Genomic DNA, 25,918 nt, shown 5'->3' on the forward strand with positions numbered 1-25,918 from the left:
GGTGGACTGGACCCCAGCACTTAAAGTTAGTAGTAAACCATGGCTCAGGCCCTTTTGAATATCTTCACATAGGTGTTTATTCCACTGTCACCTGGTAGAGAGTCTGCCTTGGAGTATCTCTTAAAGTTTTGCTGATTTGCATACATCCTCATACACTGAAGCTTCTCCGTTCTGGTTTTATTATAAATGAATTGCTCAAAGGAAGAAATAGAAGAATTGTTTCAATTCTTCTTTTCCTCTTCTTTCCCCCATTGCTGGGCTCGGTCTGGCAAATTCCCCAATGCGCAAGGAGCTTGCATATATGTGTGGTAGAGGTGGTGGGGGGGGGGAGGAACCAGACTCCTGACAGCCAGAGGTTTGTTGGGGGATTCTATATGGCTTTTCCCAGATAATTTCCCCCATATGCTTGGCTCCTGGAAGATCCTTTCGAGGCTCACAAGGAGTCTGCATTTTGTATTAGCGCATAGGGTCAGAAGCTCTGGGTTGAAGTCCCTGGCGCTCAGGTAAGAAGCCATGACTGGTGCCTTAAGACTGCATAGGGGATGGGGCCTTGTTTTGAAGAAAAGGGTGAGGGGTAGTGGAGTGAGGACTCATTTTGAAATGAAAGGAGTCCTGGGTCTCTAAGCAGCTTCTAAAAATACCAACTCCCAACGCTGGGGGTAGTGGGGGAGGGGAAAACCAATCGTGAGAAGAATGAAAATGGAAAGAGGTAGGGGTGTAAGAGCCCTTCTTCAGGTAGATCTGGTTTCAAAGACCCCGCCTGCATCCAAGAACCAGCTGGACGCCACACCTCCTTCTGCTTCCTCAGCTGGCTTCGCTCTCGTGCTGGTTTCCGAGCCCCAGCCTCTCCTGATAACCTCTCTTTCTACCTACAAAGGAGTTCAAAGCCTCCCAGCCACTCCTCCTGTTGGGGCTGTCCAGCAAGTATGTCTGTGAGTGAATAAGTGTTCGTATACACATACTAGATGCGCATGTGTAGGTACACACACACACACACACACACACACACACACACACACAGAAATGACACATGAAAGCGGCTTGTAAGTGACCAGAATTCCACGATACCACGACTTTTCATAATTCTCGGTGCTCAAGGAGGTATGGACTGTGGCAGAGACAGAGATTCACCCAGATATTTTCAGCACAGAGCATGGCACTCAGGGAGTCTTGGTTGGGAGGGCAGGGAACACATATATACAAAACGCACAGTCAAGCCACGCAGGTCATGGAGACCTGCCAATGATTTTCAAGGGTTCTCCAGGTACTTTAGCTTCCAAAAGCAGAGGGGCTGGGTCCCCCAAGAAAAGAGCACTGAAAAGCTACAGGGTGGGTGGAGCTTTGTCTGCTCAAGTTCAGCCCAGATGGTGGCGCTCAATAGCCGCCTCCCTCGTCCTGGAGGGCTTCAGCCCTTCCCACCACCAACGCCTTAAACCCTCAGCTTGCACATAAATGACCTTCACTAGATAGAGGTCGTGTTCCACGTTTCCTTGCAGCTTGTCCAGCGCTGGTTGAACTCTGTGAGGCTTGGTCCGCCTGTCTTGCAGACGCCCCGAATCTCGGCCGTTGAGCTCTTCACCAGTACCCTGTGATGGGCGGAGAGGGATTGTCAAAGGGGGGAACTCCAGGCTCTGAGCAGACCCGGGAAATGGGTAGTTGTGCAGAGTGCTGCCCGTGTGCTGGCAGCAAAAGCAAGAACCCGAGGAACCAATCGTTCATGCAAAATCTACCACCACCCCCATCCAGGCGTCCACATGTTTTCCCAACCTTGGAAGCGCTGCTGGTAGGATGGGACTCCGTCTCCCACTTTGCTCTCCTTTCTCGAGTGGCTCCCAGGGTCGGGCTTAGCCCCTTCCTGCAGCCGGCGTGTGTGTGTGTGTGTGTGTGTGTGTGTGTGTGTGTGTGTGTGTGTGGAGGGAGGGGAGAGAAGGGGGCGGGACCGAGCCCGGAGACGCCAGGAGACGCCAGGAGCCGCAGACATAGGAAGAAGCCAAGAGCTGGGAGACAGAGGAACTCCCCAGAGCTTGGGGTCAGGACATAAGGCTTCAAAATCCCTTGCAAGTCCTGGGAACAAGGGAGCTTCCAGGCTAGCTCAGAGGCTGCAAGTGTCGCTGCCTCCCCGAGGTTCACCCGTCCTTAAGCCACGCCCACATTGTCTACTTCTCGGGAATGAGAGGCTAAGGTTTCGCGCTCTGGGCCATCGCCGCGGGCTCATCTTCCTCCCCAGGAGCCACGCTAGTGCTCAGCGCTGCCCCACCCCCACGTTTGGAGACTGGCCGGACCCCTTCCTTCCCCCCTCCATTTAGCTGTTCCGCCCCTGGCCTATGAAACTCCACCCCTCTACCTTCTGCTGGTGAGGATTGGTGGACCTCCCACGGCGGTGCCTGGTGATTGGTCCCCGTGGATGATGGTAACCAGCGAGATCCCGCCCCCAGAAGGCGCTAGGGTCTGGGGGCACTGCTCAGCGGTGCTGGGGCTGGCGCGGCTTGAGCCGCCGCCGCACTGACAGCTCGGTCTGCGGACCATGGAGACCGGCGCCGGCCCATATCCGCTGCGCCTGTTCGTCTGCCTGATGCCGCTCTGTCTGGCGTTGCTTTTGGGACCAGGAAGGCCCGGGACCGCTGAGGAAGGTGAGGAGACTGGTAGCTGTTCTTGGAGCTTGAGATGCCAGAAGATAAGGGGCTGGAGAACTGGGGTTCTGAGGAAAGGAGTCGTATAGAGAGACTGGAGTCTGTATTGGGATTTGAAGCAAGCGGGCAGCGGGAAGCAAAGAACTAAAGAGACAGAGAAAACGTTAGCTAAGCAATGGGATAGAGAGGGGTATTGAGGAGATCGGGCTAGAGACCTGGGAGGCCAGGGAAGAAAGAGCCCAGGAACCGTGGGAGCCTGAAGCGGCTGGTGCCAGGGGCCGGTGAGATGGACAGGCTGAGCGATTGGAGGTGGGAGGTGTGGGGGCGGGGAGATGAAGAGAGCAGAGGAAACAGGGAGATGTGGAGGTGAGACCGAAGTACGGGGACGACGGGATGGAGCCCGAATAGCGAGGCAGGAGGTGGGGCGCTCTGATCGGGAAAGGGTGGCTGGGGCCGAGGGCAACCCGACTTGCTGGCGAGGGAACTGTCCGCAGTGCTGAATTTGGAGCATAGACTACCCGACGCGGTCCGCGTTGCTGGGCTTGGGGTTGCCTGCGGTACCAGAGCCCGCGTCTTGCCTCTGATTCTGGATTTGGGGGAGCTGCACACTGAACTGAATCCAGAGGCGTCATATCTAGGTGCAGAATCCTGAGGAGCTGGAATTTGAAGCGCTGATCAGGGGGTTGGGGAGCCGGATCTCTGAGGCTTTCCACTATGCAATTTCGATGTGCTGTCAGTTATACCCAAAACGGGAGAGCTGTCAGCGGTCCTGCTTAGTCTCTGATGCCTCTGAAGCCAGCCCTCTTAGAGACCCTCTCCTTGGAGCCCCGCCCCCTTGTTTAAGCTCCAGCTTTGTAATCTTCCAAGACTTCAGGATAGCCTGGGTTCCTGCCTCTGAGCTGCTGTTGTGCCGTCCAGACCAGTGCTTCTTTGGGACTGACACTGATAGCAGAGGAGAGAAGAGATTTTTATTTCTCCTGCTGCTGGCAGAGTCTCTCCACTCATTTTCCCCAGAGTCCCTGGGAGTCAAAGTAAGAAGGTTCAAGCCTCTTCCATTTTTGGTGACTTCAGACCTCAGAAGAGCCCCCTGAGTATGAGTGAATTCAGGATGTATGCAGAAATCCTTTAATATATTCACCTTCTCCCTCTTCTTGGCACTCTAGTTGTAAGGGCTCACTGACACCACCACCTCCATCTTAGAGACAATCTTAGAGTACTTCCATGAACTTCGTGGCAGGCTGAATAATGACTCTCCAAATATGTCCACACCCTAATCCCCAGAATCTGTGAATGTTATTACAAATAGCAAAAGACTTTGCAGATATGGGTAAGGATCCTGAGATGAAGAGGTTATCCTGGACTATTTGGATAGCCCCGATGAAATCACAATGGTCCTTAGAAGAGGATGCAGGAGGAGCCAGAGCCAAAGGAGAAGGCAATTTGATCATTAAAAGAGATTAGAGAGATGGAGTTTGAAGATGGAGGAGGCGACCACAAGCCAAAGAATCTAGGGGGCTGAAAAATTTTAGTGGAAATGGATTTTCCCCTCCGAACCTACAGATAGAGCCAGTCCTGCTGACACCCCGACTTTAGGCCAGCGAAGCTGATTTCCAACCTCCGACCTCCAGAACTGTAAAAGAATAAGTTACTGTTATTCGAAGCCACTGAGTCTGTGACAATCTGTTACAGCAGCTACAGGAAACTAATACAGGTTCCTTCCCCAATAGTCATGGCTACATCTTTCTGGATTTGAGCTAACTCACATCTCACCCCCTCATGGGAAGATATGGAATAGGAAAAATGTCTCTGTCCCCTCAGCAAATTTACAGTGAACTCACAAAAGAGTCCCTCCCACCTTCCTGACCTTCTGGTTTTCTGACCTTTCTGTTCTTCCTTCTCCATAGTTATCCTCCTGGATTCCAAAGCCTCCCAGGCTGAGCTGGGCTGGACTGCACTGCCAAGTAATGGGGTAAGTGTAACCTTTCTCTCCCTGTGCCAGGAATCTTCTGGTGGTCTGGGACTCAAATCCTTTGGTTCCTTGTGGTTACAGCAGCACAAAATGCTCCTCAGAGTATGTGGTCTTCAGCAGCACTGGCTTCATGCCAGAGTGGCCTATTAGGAAACATTGTTCTTAGTCAGTCCAAGAAGGAAAGAAAAGGTGGGGGGTGGGGAGATAGCAAGGGTTAAACTAGCTGTGTGTAGCAACATAAATGTGTCATCTAGATGATCCAATGCTGGACAATGCCTTGCACATACTTAATCTCTAAGCAGTGTTGTTAATTGATGGATTGACAGAACAAGCAAGACTTAAAATCCTAAAAGAAGCTTGGAAACTAGGCGTGGGGGTTGGGAGATGTGGCTCTGTGACTGCAGCCTGGTCACTGAGTGGGCACCTGGTGGAGAGCCAGGAGACTTCAGGCACCATTCCCAACTTTGGGACTAACTCACGTTCATATCCAGTCAAATTACTCTCTCTCTCACTCTCTGGAGCCTCAGTTTTCCCACATATAAAATTATAGATTGTGCTTCGTTGTCTCCAACGTCTCTCCCAACTCCGCATCTTATATTTCAGGGGCCAGAGGTGGGGGGAGGGAGAATGAGGGATGATGGGGAAGGGGGGTTTTCAGCTTTCCTCACCGCCAGGACTCGACCTCCTGGGGGCGCCTTGGCTCTGAGCTTCCCGCATCTTTGTTCTCCTCCCCAGTGGGAGGAGATCAGCGGCGTGGACGAGCATGACCGTCCCATCCGCACATATCAGGTGTGCAACGTGCTGGAGCCCAACCAGGACAACTGGTTGCAAACTGACTGGATCAGCCGTGGCCGCGGGCAGCGCATCTTCGTGGAGCTGCAGTTCACGCTGCGCGACTGCAGCAGCATCCCAGGCGCCGCCGGCACCTGCAAGGAGACTTTCAACGTCTACTACCTGGAAACAGAGGCTGACCTGGGTCGCGGGCGTCTCCGCGCAGGTGGCAGCCGGCCCCGTAAGATCGATACAATCGCAGCGGATGAGAGCTTCACGCAGGGCGACCTGGGCGAGCGCAAGATGAAGCTGAACACAGAGGTGCGAGAGATCGGTCCGCTCAGCCGGCGGGGTTTCCACCTGGCCTTTCAGGACGTGGGCGCATGCGTGGCGCTGGTCTCTGTGCGCGTCTACTACAAGCAGTGTCGCGCCACGGTGCGGGGCCTGGCGGCGTTCCCAGCCACCGCGGCCGAAAGCGCCTTCTCCACGCTGGTGGAGGTGACGGGAACGTGCGTGGCGCACTCAGAAGGGGAGCCCGGCAGCCCCCCGCGCATGCACTGTGGCGCTGATGGTGAGTGGCTGGTGCCCGTGGGCCGCTGCAGCTGCAGTGCGGGATTCCAGGAACGTGGTGACACCTGTGAAGGTATTCAGCGGACGAGGGGGTGTGGCGTGGGAGTGTAGAGCGCAGGTGGCGACGGGGAGAGAGTGTGCGCTGGCTGAAAGAGGCAGGAGGGAGAGTGGAGAAGCTGTGGGCTGTGGAGCCCAGAGTCCTGATCTTCTGTGGAGCTTTCCAGTGAGTCCAGCCAGGACCGTTACTAGGAAGTAAATTTGACTCTATATAGGGGGACATTAGGGGCATGTGTTTCAGGCAATATGATCAGCACCTCACAAAGGACGTCTCATTTATTCCCAGCTATAAATTAAGTCGCCAGTGTCCCTGTTTCGCAGATGGGGAAACAGAGGATCAGAGAATTATTAACACCTCACTTGCAAAGTTAGTAAATGGGGAACCAGGATTTGAATCCAGATTTGTCCGTCAAGTTCCTTCTATTACACCATACTGCCTCCCTTAGGCATAGGGAAGAAAGATACAGCAACCCACCTCTACTAACTGATGGATTAGTTACATTATAGAGTGAGCTCCCATTCCCTGATCATATGCACATTGGAGGCTGGCAGTGGGATTCTTGAGGTTGCACTAGATGACCACTAAGATCCTGCCCAACTCTCTGAACTATGAGTCGCTGGGCCCCCTGAGGGAGACCCTGGTCATGTGCAGGTTTGGTTGGGTTCTCAGGTCTGTAGGGCACCAGGACCAGACCTCTCCTTTTCTTGCTGATCTCTGGCTCTGAGGACTGAGGGTAAGGATGGAGTATGGATGCTTGCCCTTAATGTAAAAAGAGCAAGGGATGCTTCTTCTAAGCTACATCCCTTTGTGGATGGCAGGACAACAGAAATGAGTCAGGTATAGTTTCAACTCTTCAGCAGCTCTACAGATGAAAGTGTAAAAATTGAAAAATCAGGACAAGGTATTAAGTGATCTAACAGAGGGATTAATACAGTGGTGGGAAGACATAGGAAGAAATGACTAAAGGTACTCTGTCCTTTGTTCAATTGTCCATTCATTTTGACCTGAGAACTTACCAAATGCATTTAGGAGGGCTTATTTTATTTAGATGTTGTCACCATCTCTTTCCTCAGGGAGAACTTGTGGATTAGTAAGGGACTTGGAGGCATGAACCTTCCCGAGCTCTCCAACTCAGGTTAGGATCCACTTCTGCTCTCCAGCACCCATTCCAACCTCTACTTCTTGTTTGTTTGTTTTTTTTGTTTGTTTGTTTTTAATTGAAGTGTAGTTGATGGCAACCTCTATTTCTGCACTCACCTCATGGTACAGTGATCTACTTATGTGTGTTTCCACTACTGGACTAGGAAGTGACCTCAGGCAATGACTGAATCAGTCTTGCCAGCCTCGGGGTCCGTAAGAGGATATGGTAGGTGCTCAGTGAAAAAGTATTGGGTGAAGGAGTGGTTACCATAGAGTGTGACACATAGGAACAGAGTTGAGGAAGCCTAGAGAAGGGAGAAGCCAATTCTAAGTGTGGAGAAGGCCTTTCTTCCAGGCAGTTAAAAGCATTCTCAGTTAAGAGATTGTCTGTAGAAACATGGAGGCAGGAGAGAATGTAGCATGATTGGGGCTAGGAGCAGAGGGCTTTTGGGGGCATGAGGGGTGATGGGGCTGGAGAGGGGCAGGAATAGATCATGAAGGGCCTTGAACGTTAGAATAAAGAGCTTAGACTTTATGCTGTAGACTGATGCGGAGGATTTAAAGCAGGGATCTGACATGTTCAGATTTATATTTTCAAAAGATCGCTTGAGTTGTAATTACAAAGAAATGATTGGGGGAAGGAAGGATTAAAGACTAGGAAAAAGACAGTACAGTTGTCCAGGAGAAAGAGCACAAGGTCTGAACTGAGGCAGAGATCACTGAGACGTGAGGATGGGTGGGAAAATGAGACGCATCCACAGCCCCTGGTGACCACGTGATGTGGGAGGAGAGAAGAGTCCTTTTTGATCTGTATGCTTCTAGAGGACTGAGTGGACAGAGGACTATTCACTGGGGTAGAGAACATGGGACACTGATGGACACTGAATTTATGATGTCTGTAGTGCCTTCAAGGGGAGGTAGCTAGAAAGTGAGTATGGAACTCAACAACAGAAATATAGGTACCCCTAGAGGCCATGGGTGTGGCTGGGGCTGACCAAGGTGAGGTAGGAAGCAGGAAGGCCAGTGATGGAGTCTCACACAACAGCAGTACGTAAGGGGGCATAGAGGAATTGGAGCCCATGAAAAAGGACGTTGAGGGAAACTCAGAGGTTGGAGATCCAGGAAAGTGTGATCTCATGGCAGCCCCGGGCACGTGGAGGGGTCCGGGAAGGAACAGCTTATAGTGTGGGTGAGCACTCAGGTAAGGCGAGATTTGGACAGTGTCTGCTTGGTGGCCCAGGCAAGAGCAATGGAGAGAGAGAGAGTAATGGAGAGACAGACAGACAGACAGACAGACAGACCGGGCTCAGTAGGTTGGGGGATGGAGGAAGATGTGGAGTGAGAGTCAGGGAATGTGCACAACTCCTGGAAGGCTGGGTTTGAAAGGCAAGGAGAGGGGGTGGTATCTTAAAGAGGAAACCGGATTGAGAGAAGATTTTGGCTGTCGATATGAGCCTTGTTTATCTGCTGAAGAAGGAGCCCGTGGGGTACCAAGTGGGGTGTGGTGGGAGCAGCCTGCCCCAGGGGGATGTATTTTATTACTGACATGGTTTAGAATTGCTGATGCTAGCTGCTAACAAAGATCAGGCCATGTTTTAGTCAGCTTTATTGTTTTTAAATATATATATATATTTCTATTTATTTATTTGAGAGAGAGAATGTACTCACGGGGGAGGGGGGATGGGGAAGAGGGAAAAGCAGACTCCCTCTGAGCAGGGAGCCCGATGCAGGGCTTGATCCCAGGACCTGACCTGAGCGCAGACGCTTAACTGGCTGAGCCATGCAGGAGCCCCAGTTTTATTGTTTTTTAATACTCTGTAGATAATACCCTGTCTGCACCCGAAATGGACCACTCTTACTGCAGCACTCCCTTGTTCTGTCGCTGGGAAGAACTGGTAGAGAAGGAGTGATGTAAGAATTAGGAGCCATAATACTGATGGGATATAGTCTGGGTTGCGGAGAAGGGGCGGGACCCAGAGTGGAGGAGGCGGGGCTGGAGGCCTTCAAAGGGAGGTGGCCCACCCCTTCGTGTAGGCCTGGAAGGAGTGGGGGTGGGGGGGGGGGGTGGGTGTAGATGGAAGTTTGTGAGTTTGATGGCCAGACCTTGAGGGAATCCTGGTCTGTTTTACACAGTCTATCTCCAGGGCCTCGCTCCAGAGCACCTGGCTCATAGTAGGTGCTAAAAAAAAAAATTATCTGATGAATGGATCAGGGTCTGGAGGAGAGGGTTTGGATATACATTGAGGGCAATCATGTAGTCACACACACACACACACACACACACACACACACACACTCAGAAACCCAGTCCCACTTCTGACTTAAGCTGAGACTAGACAAAAGTCACTTAAAATGGCATCGACTCTGCCTTGAGGAATAGGGAGCTGCGGAGAATGCCAGGGAGTGCTTCACAGGGGAGGTACTATTATTTTGAGCTGGGGTCTGGAGAAACATAAGAGTTTGCCAGGAGAGAAGGGGTTGGGGTGCCTGGGTGGCTCAGTCATTAAGTGTCTGCCTTTGGCTCAGGTCATGATCCCAGGGTCTTGGAATAGAGGCCATGTTGGGTTCCCTGCTCAGCAGGAAGTCTGCTTCTCCTCCTCCCACTTCCCCCTGCTTGTGTTCCCTCTCTTGCTGTGTCTCTCTCTGTCAACTAAATAAATAAAATCTTTAAAAAAAATCTTTAAAAAAAGATAAAAATAATGTAAAAATTTGTAAAAAAGAAAAAAAGAAAGAATGAATGGAGAGGAGTATAAAACCTTATAGGACAAAAGTCAGAAGTGTGAAAAGAAGAGTTTAGTGTGGCATGGGTGGGGGGGTTGGCACTGGGGAGTTGACCCAAGCAGACACACTCTCTAAGTCTCCACAGGGCACACAGATGCCCTGTGATGGTGTGGCATGAGGGGAGATTCCAGACAGAGGGGCCAATTTGGACTCAACATAAGGAAGCCCTTTCTCACTGCCAGGGCCATTCAGCAGGGGCACAGAAGAAGGTGGGCTCCCCATTTCTAAGCAAAGATTGTGGCTCCTGCTAGAAAAGCTGCTGGAGGATCTATCTGGTCAGGGGAGAGGAACTAGGTGATCTCTGACACTTGACTCTGACCTTGAGGAAGAGAGGGAGGGGCCCGCAGTCTGGAGGCTTTGTGAGCCTGCCCCTCAAAGCAAAGCTCCTCTACGCAGAGCCTGTCAAAGTAGAGATAAGCACTGCTGTCTCTGCTGTGACACACATCTCCAGGACCCCAAGTGTCCACCAACACACGGAGAAAAGGAGCCTCTGGTCCTTGTTTCCGACCGCGGTGAGACCCTGCAAACAGATCCCCGCTCTGACTTCACAGCGGAGGCTGGCAGGCCGTGGTGATTACCCCCACCTGACTGATGGTTTCTTGAGGCCAGAGAGGCATAGGCAGTGGCAGGGCCAGCACAGGAACCCAGGCCACCTGAGTCCCAGCGGGGGCTGCTGCCACCCACCAGACCACGATGTTCGTGAGTCCATGCTCTGTTCTGAAGGCAGATAGTTCCAAAGCCCCTGGGGCTTCAGAGACCCTGCCCAAAGCTCTGCTGCCCAAGCAAGACGGAGCCTCCCCAGCCTAATAGGTTCCAGATCATGGAGACACTCAGCCCACTCCCCTCTTCCTCACACAGCCCGAATATTCTTCCGGAGGGCTCCTGGGCATCCCTTCTACCATACCATGTCTTCTTGGGGCTGGAGAGCAGCCAGACTTCCAGAACCAGCTAAACTAGAAAAAAGGCCAGGCGGGTGGGGGCAGGGATCAAGGTGAAAACCACTGGGACTCCCAGAGGAGGGCCTAGAGCCACTGCCTCCCGCCTGCCTGGCCCAGCTGGTGAGCAAAGTTTTCAAGTGGGCGTTAAGCAGTTTCCACTTCAGGCCTGTGATGGAGGAATAGTAATTACTACCGCGGTTGTGTGCGTGTTGTCTGTGCTGGGCTAAGCAGCTTACACTTCATCTCAGCTAATCCCCCACCAACCATTTTGAGGTGGGTATTCTACGCAAGGCTCAGAGAGGTCAAGAGATCTGCCCAAGGCCACCAGCAACTAAGGGGTACAACCCAGCTGCAAACCCAGGTTGTCCAGATACAAAAGCCTGTGCTCTCAACAGCCTGTGTCCTGGATGAGGCCAGAGAAGCAGAGAAGTGAGAGAAGCAAAGTCACTGAGGAGGGTGTCAAGACTAGAACCGGGGAAACTTCACCCTCCTCCCTCTACTCCCCTCCATCTGTCTGGCTCCACTTCCAAACTGCAACCAAGGGTGTCAGTTGAGGATCTGTGATGATGAACCCAAATGGTAGTGGTGGGAGGTTGGGCTCCGACAACAGTGTGAGTGCGTGTGCGCACGCAGAATGAGAAGCCTGTGGGTGTCTGTCCCTGGGGAGCTGTGACACACCCCTCAGAGGCACCTGTCTTCTGGCCTGGAAGTCTTCAAGTCTTCAAGACTGGAAGAATCTGGCTTTTTTTCTTCCCCCAGTGGGCATTAGGGTAGCATGATGTCTGCTTGGGTTGGAATCCCACCATTTACCAGCCGTGGGACATTGGCCAAGCTACTGAACATCTCTGAGCCTTAATTTCCTCATTTAAAAAATGAGGATAAAGTACATACCTCACAGGCTGTTGTGAGGGTTCAGTGAACTACTGAAAGTAAAATGGTATCCAGCACACAGTAAGCGCTTACTGCGGGTCAGGTAGTGCTGGGCGGTTGGGTCCGGAGCTGCTACCGCTTGGGGCAGTGCTGGAAGAGCGGAGACCCCCTTTCTCCGCACAGTTCCGGGACCTAAACTCACCCTAATGGGGCAGGCAGTGGGGGAGGGAGGAGCTGTGGAGGAGACCCCTCCTCACGTGGCTTTGCCCCGCAGCCTGTCCCCCAGGGTTTTACAAGTTGTCATCGCGCCGGCTGCTCTGCTCCCCGTGCCCAGAGCACAGTCGGGCCCTGGAAAACGCCTCCACCTTCTGCGTGTGCCAGGACAGCTACGCGCGCTCGCCCACCGACCCGCCCTCGGCCTCCTGCACCCGTGAGTGCCCCCGTCCAAAGCGTTCGCGGGGTGGGGGGCTGATCAGGAAAGGCCTGGTGGAGGGGTTGCCTAGGGCAGGGGGCTGGGCACTGGAGAGCGTGGGGAGCGTGGGGACCAGCGACCCAGACGGCGGGGTGGAGGGAGGGGAGCCTGGGATGGGGATGGGGCCCCGGGCCTGGGATTGGAAGAACCAGGACAAGGGTCCCGAGACGGAGTTCAGGCTTCTTGGCTGGTCCTGGGGTGGACTGCCCCTGGTCCCGCCCCCCGCCGTCACCTCACCCTGCGCCCCAGCCTGGAGGGGGACTCCCGCCCCCGCACACTCTGTGCCGTCGTGCATCCTCATCCCCTTCCTCGCTACCCTCCTCCACGCGCTGGCCCCCACGCCCCGCTTCCCTGTCCCTCCCGCCTCACTGGCCCCACACCACCCCGTCCCTCCTCCCCACTCCCCCCCGCGTCTCCTCCTGCTCCTCCCTACTTCACTACCCCTGCCCCGCCCCACGCCCCGCTCGCCCTGCTGACAGCTCCCCCTGCACCCCCTGCCGTCCCCCCAGGGCCGCCGTCGGCGCCGCGGGACCTGCAGTACAGCCTGAGCCGCTCGCCGCTGGCGCTGAGGCTGCGCTGGCTGCCGCCGGCAGACTCGGGCGGCCGCTCGGACGTCACGTACTCGCTGCTGTGCCTGCGCTGCGGCCGCGAGGGCCAGGGGGGCGCGTGCGAGCCGTGCGGGCCGCGGGTGGCCTTCGTGCCGCGCCAGGCCGGACTGCGGGAGCGCGCCGCCACGCTGCTCCACCTGCGGCCCGGGGCGCGCTACACCGTGCGCGTGGCGGCGCTCAACGGCGTGTCGGGCCCGGCTGCCGCCGCGGGAGCCACCTACGCGCAGGTCACCGTGTCCACGGGGCCCGGGGGTAAGGCCGCCCGCCCGCCCCGCAGCCGCCCCGCACCGGCCGCCCTCGCCCTCGCCCTCCGGGCTTAGAACGCGCGCCCCGCGTCTGTCCAGGAGGCGAGGCCGCCCGCCAACCTCCCCGACCGCGGGGACCCCCGCCGACTGCCGGCCCTTCCCCGGAGACCCCGGCGGGGGGTGGGAAGGGAAGGGACTGAGGACGCGGTGATTCAAGCGGTGGCGAGCGCCTCGGGGGAGGGTATTCGAGAACCCGCGGGCGCCCCGGCTCCCGACCTGGCAGAGAGCCCGGCACCACGCCCCGCTCGCAGCCTTTGCCTCTCCTCCCTCAGGGCAACCAGGCGGACAGCCCTGCAATCTTTTGCCCGCCCTTTTCCAAAAATTTCAGCAGGAATGGCAGAATCGTCCCTCCTCCTGTCCTGTCTTAGAAAAAGGTTCTGTCGTGTGTCCCCCAGCCTCCATCCCTGCCGCATCGGTCACCCTCTTCCCCGGTCTTGGCAGAGAGCAAGGAGGCACAGCAGGGTCAGACTCTAAGGACGCCAGAAGTCACTGGCCAACCCGTAGCCGTCAGTCACATTTCTGAGTCTGGGATAGAGATGAGGAAATAAAGACCGACACTCCTTTCGTGCTACACCTTCCCCTTTACTGAAACTGACTTTTCATTTGTCTTTAATCCCAGCTGGGGTACACCTTTAAGTAATCCTTCAAGTATCCTTTGCAAGAAAGATAAGTGAGTGGTAGGGTTTATGGGTCTTTTCCTGTCTGAGACCTGATTGGTTTGTACTTCCCTGTCTTCTCTGGTAGCTGTGTTGCAGAAAGGTCTGAGGCCAGGATGACTTTTATCCTTGTGTAAGTAGCTTGGGCCTGTGTATTTGTAGAATTCTGTCACCTACTAGTGAAAATAAAATTTAACCACTATTGATCTCTTTTCATTGAGTTTGGCCGGTACCTAGCAAAACGTTTGATCTGCACAGTTTTTTATTCTTGGAAAAGAACTTCTTTTTTTTCTGTTATTGCTTTGACTAGAATTTCTGATAGCTCCAATATCTCTCTAAGAATCTTTCTAAGCCTTGGGTTGTACATCTATTTTCTGATTCTCAAATCTTGTCACACCCTTTATCATTTTTAGCTCTTAATCCATTTTCTCTGCCTTTTGGGAGAGATTTCCAATTTGTCTGGTTTTCTGGAGTAATAGTTTTGTTCTTTTTTTTTTTTTTACTATCTCTACTGTGACTTAACATTTGCTATTGCATTTACATTAAAAACATTCAATATAGGAAAAGAAAAAAGCACCCATAATCCTGTTACCCAGAGCTATACAACTATTAATATCTTGGAGTATATCCTTCCACATTTTTTTCCTATCTCTATATCCATATCTAGAACCATCTACTATAAAATCCCTTTCATATAATATATGTGATATGAGATTTTTAAAAAAGATTTTATTTATTTATTTGACAGAGATCACAAGTAGGTAGAGAGGCAGGCAGAGAGAATGAGAGGGAAGCAGGCTCTCTGTTGAGCAGAGAGCCCGATGCGGGACTCGATCCCAGGACCCTGAGATCATGACCTGAGCCAAAGGCAGTGGCTTAACCCACTGAGCCACGCAGGTGCCCATGATATGAGATTTTTATCTGGTGTTTCATATTAGCAATCCTGGTTTTGATATAGATGGATTTTAAAATTCTGTTGAGGAGATGCTGTTTCCATTTTACTAATAAAAATACTAAGCTTCCACTGATTGAGTGCTGCTCTGTGTTTGGCATTGGCCCTGTGCAGTACGATTTTCTACATTCATTCATTTAAATGGGATGATAATCATCTTTCAAAGAATGAAACTGAGGCCTGAGAGCCTCAGTGAATTGTCCAAGTGAATTGTCCAAAGTCACCCAGCTGGGAAGTAGAAACCCTGTGCTTTAGCTCCTTGGCCATATAATGCTTTCACTTTTTACTGAACTTAAAAAAAAAATCAGGAATGGATGTTAATTTTATAAAATGCTTCTTAAGCATCTTTCAAGATGACCTCATGTTTTTTTCTCCTTTGACCTATTGGCATGATGAATTCTATTCATGGATTTTTCAATGTGAGCTCTTTTTGCATTCCCAGATTATACCCTACTGGATATGAGTGTATTATTCTTTTAATATTTTGCTGAGTTAATTTGCTTATATTTTACTATTTTTTTCACATACATTTACAAGAGAGATTAGTGCTTTTTTAAAAAATCGTATTCTTTGTCAAGTGTTGCTGGCTTTGGAAAAGGCATCAGGAAAAATTTCTTCTTTTTCTCTGCTCTGCAACAGTTTAAATACCATTATTATCATTCTCTGAAGGTGTGCAAAACCACTTTTGGGGCCCTGCGAGGGGGTAAGCTGGATGATATTCTCAACCCTTTCCATACTTTCTGAATTAGTTTTGTTAATTTGTGTTTTTGTAGCAAATATTTTGATGACCTTTTTTTTTTTTTAAAGAAGATTTTATTTATTTATTTGAGAGACAGAGAGCACAAGCAGGCAGAGAGGCAGGCAGAGAGAGAGGAGGAAGCAGGCTCCCCGAGGAGCAGAGAGCCCCATACGGACCCAGGACCCTGGGATCATGACCTGAGCTGAAGGCAGAGGCTTTAACCCACTGAGCCACCCAGGTGCCCCATTGATGACCTTTTCTTATTCAGTAACTTAGAAATGCACATTTTAAAACTTTCCTCAGGGGCACCTGGTTGGCTCAGTCGTTAAGTGTCTGCCTTCAGCTAGGTCATGGTCTCAGGGTCTTGGGATCAAACCCCACACCAGGCTCCCTGCTCTGGTGGGAAGCCTGCTTCTCCCTCTCCCACTCCCTCTGCTTGTGTTCCGTCTCTCGCTGTGTCTCACTCTATCAAATAAATAAATAAAATCTTTTAAAAAAAGAAAAAAAAACTTTCCTCAGTATCTGTAGCTAACTTTTCTTCTTTCTTCATGTTATAGGCTTGAGATTTCCTTTTCGTTAATTATCCTTGCTAGAAGTTTATTTTATAGGTTATGATAAAGAATCAGGTCTTGAATTTATCAATTTCAGTGTTCTGTATTTTTATCACTTATTTTTTGGTTTTACCTTTATTGATACCATCTTCTTGTTTTCCTGAAGTCTTTTTCTAGGTGAGTTCAGTGCTTAGTTTTGTTTTCATATTTTAAGCCTATGAATTTTCCTCTGAGTATAACGTTGGTCACATCCATATATATATATATATATATATATATATATTTTTTTTTTTTTTTTTTTTTTTAAAGAAAGAGTATGTGCATGAGCAGGGTAGGGGCAGGGCACAGAGGGAGAGGGAGAGAGACAATATATATTTTTTTAATTTAATTTAATTTATTTGACAGAGAGAGAGATCACAAGTAGGCAGAGAGGCAGGCAGAGAGAGAGAGGAGGAAGCAGGCTCCCCGCGGAGCAGAGAGCCCAACGCGCGGGGCTTGATCCTAGGACCCTGAGATCATGACCTGAGCCGAAGGCAGTGGCTTAATCCACTGAGCCACCCAGGCACCCCGCATCCATATATTTTTATACCTAATATAACACATCCTTAGTATGATCATTTTGGAGGGATATATTCACATACCCTGAAATTTCACCTACATATTAAAATGTACAATTCAAAAAAAATTAAAAAAATAAAGTGTACAATTCAGTGCCTTTTCATATATCCACACTATTTAATTCCAGAACATTCTCATCATCCCCAAGAGAAACCTACTAATCATTACTTCCCGTTCCTCTCACCCCCTCTAGCACCTAGTAACCGTTAATCTACTTTCTTTCTCTATAGAATTGTCTGGTCTGGGCATCTCATATACATAGACTTATATACTATGTGGACTTTTGTGTCTGCCTTTTTTTGTTCTTTAGCATAATGTTTTCAAGGTTTGTCCATGTTGTAATGTGTATCACCACCTCATTCGCTTATGTGGGTGAGTAATATTCCATTGCATACCACAGTTTTGTTTATCTGTTTATCATTTTATGGGCAGTTTTTCTACTTGTTGGCTATTTTGAATAATGCTGCTATGAATAGTCATGTACACGGTTTTGCAAAAACATGTTTTCAGTTTTCTTGAGTGTAAACATAGGAGTGGAATTGCTAGGTCCTATGAAGTTATAGACTGAATTGTGTCTCCCCTAAATTCGTAGGCTGAAGCCCTAACCCCAGTGTGATTGTCTTTGGAGACAGGGCCTTTAAGGAAGTAAGGTTAATGAGAGCATAACAGTGGGGCCCTAAGCCCAGAGGACTGGTGTCCTTCCAGAAAGGGGAGAGAAACCAGAACTCCCATGCTCTCCCTGTGTCTATGCAAAAGGAAGGCCAAGACAGGGCACAGCCGGAAACAGCTGTCTGTAAGTCAGGAAGAGATACTTACCTGAATACTAAGGGTACAAATCTGTAAACCTCTCGAGCTGGGAGTTCTAGCCTCTAGAACTGTGAAAAAAAATTCATTTTTGTCGTTTGTGCCATGGAGTCTCTTATGTCTGGTTAGGGCAGCCTGAGCCGACTAAAACATACAGTGGCTTTTCATCTTTTCGAGGAACCCATGGACTTTCCGTGGAAGGGGCGCAATCTTCCAAAGCGGCGTCCCCACCCCACATTCCTGCGGGGGAGGGGCACAAGGGTTCCAGTCTCTCCACCTGGCCCTTGAAACCGGTTTCTGTCTTTGTTGGTTGCAGCCATCCTCATGGGTGTGAAACGGTATCTCCTTGTGGTTTGGGTTTGCATCTCCTGACTAATGACCTTGAACGTCTTTTGATGTGCTGGGTTTTCTTTTTGTCCTTGAGTTATGAGTTCTCTCTCTTTTTTAAAAATCTATGTATTCTGGATATTAGGTCTTTGCATTTTTCTAAGTTTTCTAAGGCCTTTCTAGTTTTCTAAGACTGCTGTCACCAAGTACCAAACATTAGATGGCTTAAAACCAAAGCAATGTGCTGTCTCACACTCATGGAAGCGGAAGTCTGCAGTCAAGGCAGTGGTGGAGCCTTGAGTGCTCTGACTGCTCTGGGGGAGGATCCTTACTTGCTTCCAGGCTCCTGGGTTTGCTGGCAGCCCCTGTTCCTCGTTGGCACGTAGATACACGTTCCAGTCACGTGACCTCTTCTCCCTGGGTGTCTTCATCTTGTCTCCCCTCTGTGACGGTCTGCCTCTGTGTCCAAATTTCCCCTTTCCCAAAGGACATCATTCATAGTGGATGAGGGCCCACTTGAGTGACCTCATGGGAACTTGATTACCATTGGGAAGACCCTAGTTCCAGAGGAAATCACATTCTAGAGGTGCTGGGACTTCAACATTCTTTTTGGGGGACACAATTCAACACATAATAACCCTGACCAGATATAGGACTTAACAAAATTTTTCTCCTACTCTGTGGATTACCAGTCACTTTCTTAAAGAAATTGAGATATAATTGACAAATAATATTCATTTTGGGCACGACATCATGATTTTTTGTTTTATATGTATATGTTGTGCAATGATCCCCACAGGAAGTCTAGTTAATGTTCATCGACACACATAGTTAGACATTTTTTTTCTTGTGATGAGAACTTTTAGGGTCTACTCTCTTAGCAACTTGGTATTTTTTGAAAAAGATTTTATTTAGGGGCACCTGGGTGGCTCAGTCAGTGAAGCGTCTGCCTTCGGCTCAGGTCATGACCCCAGGGTCCTGGGACTGAGTCCTGCATCAGGACTTCTCCCTCTCCTCCCAGCTGTGCTCTCTCTCCCTATGTCAGTCTCTCTTTCTCAAATAAATAAATAAAATCTTTAAAAAAGATTGCTGCTGAGCTGGAAGCCCAACACGGGACTCTATCCCAGGAGACCAGGTTCATGACCTGAGTCGAAGGCAGACGCCTCACCGATGGAACCACCCAGGTGCCCCACAACATTGTATTGCTAGCTAGAGTCACCACACCATACATTGTGTCCCAGGACTTAATTATTTTATAACTGGAAGTTTGTACCTTTTGCCTTCCCCCATTTTGCCCACCCTCCCAACCCCAGTCATGCCGCTGGCAGACATGTGTCTCTCACCTTGAGTTGTGTCTTTTGAAGCTCCGAATTTTACATTTTGGTGAAATCTTGGATTGCCTGTGCCTTTGGTTTCCTATCTAAGAAACCACTACCTGGTTCACGGTCATGAAAATTTAGACCCATGGTTTTGTTCTTGTAGTGCTGTTTTGCCTGAATTTATTTTAGAGAACATGTTTCAATTTCTGGATGATTTGCTTTTTGTTTTTGTTACTGATTTTACTGCTTAGAGAAAGAGGTTTGTACACGTTTTCCTTCTTAAAGTCACCACTAAGGTTGTGAAAGGTAGGGTCAACATTTTAATTGCTTCATGGCTCCTTGAAAGCAATGTCTATCATTCCCATGCTGCACACTCTCAAGGTCTCCATGAATCAAGTAAACTTACTCTTCATTTCTAATGCCTTCTTCTTGTCTACCTGATGTTCCCATCCTGCATGTGATTCGGTCAAAATTCCTTATGTTTGCAGCACCTTTTCTTTTAAATATTTCGGTTTTGCTAACGCACCTGTGGTTTCCCCATGGGCCTCGCTCACCCTCTCTGCTTGTTCCCCCACCCCATCTTTTTTCTTCTCTGCCTGCTGTCCCTTCGTGGCCTTCTGCTCCCATTTTCAGGAGGCTGTGTTTTCTCTCCTCTCCTTGCAGACGCCAGACAATCACTCACTTGTTTCTCCGTCACACTAAATCCCTCGGAGGAAGCTGCTCCTCCTGGAGCTTCAGAATAATTTTACTGTTCATTTATTCTGAAAGGTTTTCTTCACAAGCCTGATTTCCTGGTGTTTTCTGTTTCCTTGTTCTTGAACAAGGAGATAACTAGTCTGCCAAAAAAGCCCAATGTGCGACTTGTCCCCTGGGTTGGTTTGTAAGGCTTTCAGGTGCAAGTAACAATAAATCTCAATCCAGCTGGTGTTCACCTAAAAATGATTTCTTAAAAGATTTTATTTATTTATCGAGAGAGAGAGAGAGAGAGAGAGAACAGGGGGAGGGGCAGAGGGAGAGAGAGAGAGAATCCCAGGCAGATTCTGTGCTAAGAGCAGGGCCCCACACAGGGCTTGAGCTCATGACCCTGAGCCAAAACCAAGAGTTAGACACTTAAGTGACTGAGCCACCCGGGTGCCCCCTAAAAATGCTTTCTCAGCTTGCCTGCGGGTGGAAGTAGAGCATGGTTACTTCAGCAGTTCTCCAGGACCCAGGTACTTTCTGTCTTTCTATATGTCTTCCTTATCACATTGGGCTGACTCCTTCATGGTGGCAAGTTGGATGCAGCAGCTCCGGACATCGCATCCTTACCATCCAGAGCAGAAGAAAAACTGTTTCTTCCTTATAGGTGTCATTTAAGAGCAAGAAACCTTTCCCAGAATCCATCCTCCCCTTAGCTGATTTCTCTCATGTTGGCCAGAACTGGATTACAAGCCCGATCCCAGTCACTGGCCTAGAAAATGAGTGCACACAGATATCTTAGAACAATCAGAATTCACCTGAGTCCCATGGGGGGAGACAGTACACCCTGAATCAAAGGTTGGGCTCCGCAGGCAAGGAAGGGGGACCTGGCTGTTGAATGGTTTTCCAGCAGCATCTGCCGTGCTCTTGGTCCCGCTTGGACGCTGGCCGAATTTTCTCACTGATCTGCAGTGGGAGAGCAGGTGCCTGGGCTCGGTTTTCAGCTCCATTCTCAGGATTTACCAGGCTTTCATCTAACATATCTCGTGGGGTTGAAATGGAACCTTCTCCTACCTCTGTATCCTGGCCCTCTGATGCTTTCAACAAATGTAGTTCCAAAAACTGACATTCCTAGCCTCTTCCTATCTGTGCTGTCTGTCTGTATCTGCAGGGGGCTGTGTCTCCTCCTCAGAAGCTTCCTAACTCCTCCCCTCGTGAGCCCATGTCTTCTCTGCGAGCTACCATCTCCGAGTAGATTTAGGCTGAGAGGCACTCCTGGGGATAGGGAAGAACGCTTTTCCTCTGGAGCAACCATGCAGGAGAGTGATGGCTGTGCATTGTCCGGTTGACAAAGACCTTGCTTTTTTTTAAGGGTCAGACAGTGGGAGGAGGGATAAAAGATCTTTCAAGTTATTTTTAGGTTGGGAGGCAGGGTCACTCTGCGGGCAGCATAACCTGGGGGTCCACTACAATTGCACTTTCAATCTAGTTCCACTGGTTTTCTCCCAGGTGGAGCTATGCCCCTCCACCTGCCTCCCCCATTCTGGCAATCCGCCGTCAAGACTAGGTTATGGCGATGTTCTGGGTTTTTGACTCTTTCTGTACCTTTATGTTTGAGTTAGAATTTGGGAGAGACGGGAGGTGGGGACTGCTAGATGGTTGCCATTTAGAACTAGAAGCCATGTTCATGCACTTTTTAAAGAATGAGTTACAGGGGCGCCTGGGTGGCTCAGTGGATTAAGCCGCTGCCTTCGGCTCAGGTCATGATCTCAGGGTCGTGGGATCGAGCCCCGCGTCGGGCTCTCTGCTCCGCAGGGAGCCTGCTTCCTCCTCTCTCTCTGCCTGCCTCTCTGCCTACTTGTGATCTCTGTCTGTCAAATAAATAAATAAAATCTTTAAAAAAAAAAAAAAAAAAGAATGAGTTACATACATCCTGTCTCTCCTTCCTTGGCCCCTTCCCCTTGGTATCTGCTTCCCTCAGTCCCCTGCCGTCACCAGGACCCTCCACATCGTTAAAGCCAGAGGGCACTTTGAATGGCGGTCTTACCCTGTCTCTTCTCAGCACATGACATTGCCGCCCGCCACCCACAGGTTCCTCTTGCTGGTTAGCTTGCACAGCATGCATGCTCTGTGTCGGGTATTGTTGTTCTTGTTTTGTTGAAGATTTTATTTATTTATTTGAGAGAGAGAGAGAGAGTGAGAGCATGACAGGGGAGGAGGTCAGAGAGAGAAGCAGACTCCTTGCGGAGCTGGGAGCCAGCCCCATGTGGGACGCAATCCCGGGACTCCAGGATCATGATTTGAGCCGAAGACAGTTGCCTAACCAACTGAGCCACCCAGGCGGCCTCTGTGTCAGGTACTGTGCTAAGGTCTTCATGACTTCATAAAATTCTCACAGCCAGCCTAAGGAGGTCCTCATTCTTCCCATTCTACATGTGAGGAAACAGAGGCTCTTGCCCATGGACCAATAGCTCATGACCGGAAGAGTCAGAAGGGAGCCTTCTTAAATGCTCTTTTCCCTGGGCTTCTGGGATCTTATTTGCTCCTGATTTTCCTGCTACCTTTCTGGATCCTCATTTTTGAGCTCCTCCCTCTTCAAAGGAAGAGAAATGTCTCTTAAATTACATGCTTGTTTCCTAAATGCTTTTCTTTCTTTTTCTCTGATGGCTCTTGGATCTCCGTCTCATTCCCAGATGACTTTTGTGAGCCCCAAAACCGCCTATCAGCTGCCTGTCCGGTATTTTCTCTTGGAAACCCCTCTGCTCAACACACCTAAAGTGAGACCATGATCTTGCCTCCCAGTAACTTGGCGGTCCCTGCCTCAGATCAGACATTATTACAACTTTTTTCTTTAAATTCAGTACTGTCTATTCAACATGATCTAGACTCGTGGTTCTCAAAATTGTCTGCACGTTGGAATCACTGAGAAGATTAAAAAAAGAAAAAGATACCAACGCCTGAGTCCCTCTCTATAAAGATGACTTCATTGTTTTGGGTTGTGTGACCTGGGCATCAGTACTTTTTTATTGTAGGGGGAAAAAGCATAAAAAATTTACCATCTTAACTATTTTTTTAAGATTTTATTTATTTGTTTGACAGAGAGATCACAAGTAGGCAGAGAGGCAGACAGAGAGAGAGGAAAGGAAGCAGGCTCTCTGCTGGGCAGGGAGCCTGATGTGGGGCTCAATCCCATGACCCTGGGATCATGACCTGAGCAGAAGGCAGAGGCTTTAACCCACTGAGCCACCCAGGCGTCCCCATCTTAACCATTTTTAAGTGCGTAGTATGCAGTAGTGTTAACTATGGGCACATCCTTCTGCAATAGACCTCTGAACGCTTTCATCTTGCAAAACTCATACCTGTACCCACTGAACGAAAACTGCTCGTTGCCCTCTTCCCCTCCATTCTGCTTTCTGTTTCTAAGCTTGAAGACTTTAGATGCCTCATATGACTGGAATCATGTAGTATTTGTCTTTTCATGACTGACTTATTTCACTTGGCGTCAAGTTCATTCATGTCATAGCCTGTGATAGGATTTCTTTTTTTTTTTTTTTTTTTGCTGAATGATATTCCATTGTATGTCTATATCACATTTTCTTTTTTTTTTCCCTTCCAGCTTTTTGAGATATAATTGATATGCAACTTGTGTAAGTTTAAGATTCCATTGTGATAGTTTGGTATATGTATATATTGTAGAATGATTACCATGATATCGTTAGTTAACACATCTGTCACCCCACAGAGTTATCTTGTGTGTGTGTGGGATGAGATCACTTAAGATCTCTCTTACCAATTCTGAAGGATACAAAACAGTATTGTTGGCTAGAGTCATCCTGCTGTATATTAGATCCCTAGAACTTTTTCAACTTCTTTTTTTTTTTTTAAGATTTTTATTTATTTATTTGACAGAGATCACAAGTAGGCAGAGAAGCAGGCAGAGAGAGAGGGGGAAGTCAGCTCCCTGCTGAACAGAGAGCCTGATGCAGAACTTGATCCCAGGACCCTGAGATCATGACCTGAGCTGAAGGCAGAGGCTTAACCCACTGAGCCACCCAGGTGCCCCGAACTTTTTCAACGTCCAACTAGAAGTTTGTATCCTTTGACCAACTTCTCCCATTTCCCCCAGCCCCTAGCCCTTGGCCACCACCAGTCTACTCTGTTTTTATGAGTTTGGCTTTTTCAGATTCCACATATAAGTGAAAACATACAACATTTGTCTTTGTCTTTCTTATTTCACTTAACACAATGCCCTCAAGATTCATCCATGTTCTCGATGATGACAGGATTTCTTTCTTTTTAATGGCTGAATAGCATTCCTTGATATATATCATTTTCTTTTCTTTTTTCATTCATCCATCAACAGATACTGAAGTAATTTCCATATCCCAGCTATTGTGAATGATACTGCAGTGGACACGAGAGTGCAGATATCTCTTCAAGATAGTGATTTCATGGGTGCCTGGGTGGCTCAGTGGGTTAAAGCCTCTGCCTTCGGCTCAGGTCATGACCCCAGGGTCCTAGGATCAAGCCCCACATCGGGCTCTCTGCTCAGCAGGGAGCCTGCTTCCTCCTCTCTCTCTCTGCCTGCCTCTCCGCCTACTTGTAATTTCTGTCTTTCAAATAAATAAATAAAATCTTAAAAAAAAAAGAAGGTGATTTCATTTTCTTGGGATACATACTAGCAGTGGGGCAGAGGGAGAGGAAGAACCAGGCTCCCCACTGAGCAGGGAGCCAGATATAGGGCTCCATCCCAGGACCCTGAGATCATGACGTAAGCCGAATGGAGACACTTAACCAATTGAGCCACCCCAGGTGCCCATGTCTCTCTACCTATTTTTAAGTTGGGTTGTTTGTGGGGGCTTTTGTTGAGTTGTAGGAGTTCTTTATATATTCTGGATATTAACCCCATATCAGATATGTGGTTAGCAAATATTTTCTCCCATTTCATAGGTTGCCTTTCATTTCGTTGATGGTTTCCTTTACTGTGGACATGTTTTTAAGTTCAATGTGGTCCCATTTGTCTATTTTTGCTTTTGTTTCCTGTGCTTTTGGTGTCATATCCAAGAAATCATTTCCAAGTCCAATGGCAGGAATCTTTTCTATGTATTTTCTTTTCTTTTTTAAAATATATTTTTAGGGGTGCCCAAATGACTCAGTGGGTTAGAGCCTCTGCCTTTGGCTCAGGTCGTGATCCCAAGGTCCTGGGATTGAGCCCTGCGTCAGGCTCTCTGCTCATCGGGGAGCCTGCTTCCCTGCTCTCTCTCTGCCTGCCTCTCTGTCTACTTGTGATCTCTGTCTGTCAAACAAATAAATAAAATCTTAAAAAATAAAATAAAATATATTTTAAAAAATTTATTACTTGAGAGGGGAGGGAGAAAGGGCAAGGGAGGGAGAGAGAGAATCCCAAGCAGACTCCCAGCTGAGTGCAGAGCCTGTTGTGGGGCTCGATCTCATGACCCTGAGATCTTGACCTGAGCTGGAATCAAGGGTCAAATGCATAACCAACTGAGCCACCCAAATGTCCCTTAAAAATATTTTTATTATTTTAAGTAGGCTCCATGCTGGACATGGATGCGGGCCTCAAACTCACAAACTTAAACTCACAACCCTGAGACCAAGACCTGAGCTGAAATCAAAGAGTTGGACACAAGGGAACCTGGACACAGTTGATTTCACCTCAGGTCATGATCCCAGGGTTGTGACATAGAGCCCTTCATCGGGCTCTGTGCTCAGCAGGGAGTCTGCTCAGGAGTCTCTCCTCTCTCCCTCCCTCATCCTCTGCCCTTGCCCCTGTGCCCCCCCTGCTAAAATAAAGAAATAAATCTTAAAAAACAAGCAAGAGTCATACTGAGCCACCTAGGTACCCCTCCTCTATGTTTTCTTCCAGGAGTTTTATAGTTTCAGGTCTTACATTTCGATCTATAATTTATTTCATGTTAGATTTTGTATGTGGTATAAGGTAAGGGCCCAACTTCATTATTTTGCATGTGAATAATCAGTTTTCCCAGCACTGTTTGTTGAAAAGACTGTCCTTTCCCCGTTGTGTCAGCTTGGTACTCTTGTCCAAAATCATTTGGCATATGTGAGGGTTTATTTCTGGGCTCTCTATTCTGTTCAGTTGGTCTGTATTTCTGTTTTCATACCAGTATCAAACTGTTTTGA

The 25,918-nt window shown here is 49.1% G+C and overlaps 1 protein-coding gene across 6 annotated transcripts in view; it reads left to right on the forward strand.

The window, feature by feature from the left end:
- Positions 1–2,461: 2,461 nt before the first annotated feature.
- The window catches only part of EPHA10 (EPH receptor A10), a 40,748-nt gene continuing 17,291 nt past the window's right edge, over positions 2,462–25,918 (forward strand). For 5 of the 6 annotated variants that reach the window (XR_006817382.1, XM_045997228.1, XM_045997236.1 and 2 more), the window contains exons 1-5: positions 2,462–2,630; positions 4,535–4,599; positions 5,335–6,013; positions 12,002–12,157; positions 12,709–13,059. Coding sequence is in view for 5 of the 6 variants with exons in the window: in XM_045997228.1 (XP_045853184.1) it covers positions 2,525–2,630; positions 4,535–4,599; positions 5,335–6,013; positions 12,002–12,157; positions 12,709–13,059 (1,357 nt within the window). In the remaining variant the exon portion in view is untranslated. The remainder of the gene's footprint in view (positions 2,631–4,534; positions 4,600–5,334; positions 6,014–12,001; positions 12,158–12,708; positions 13,060–25,918) is intronic. The other variant, XM_045997258.1, reaches the window with a different exon arrangement.

This window comes from Meles meles, chromosome 1 (genome assembly GCF_922984935.1).
Source record: "Meles meles chromosome 1, mMelMel3.1 paternal haplotype, whole genome shotgun sequence".
Lineage (NCBI taxonomy): Eukaryota > Metazoa > Chordata > Mammalia > Carnivora > Mustelidae > Meles > Meles meles.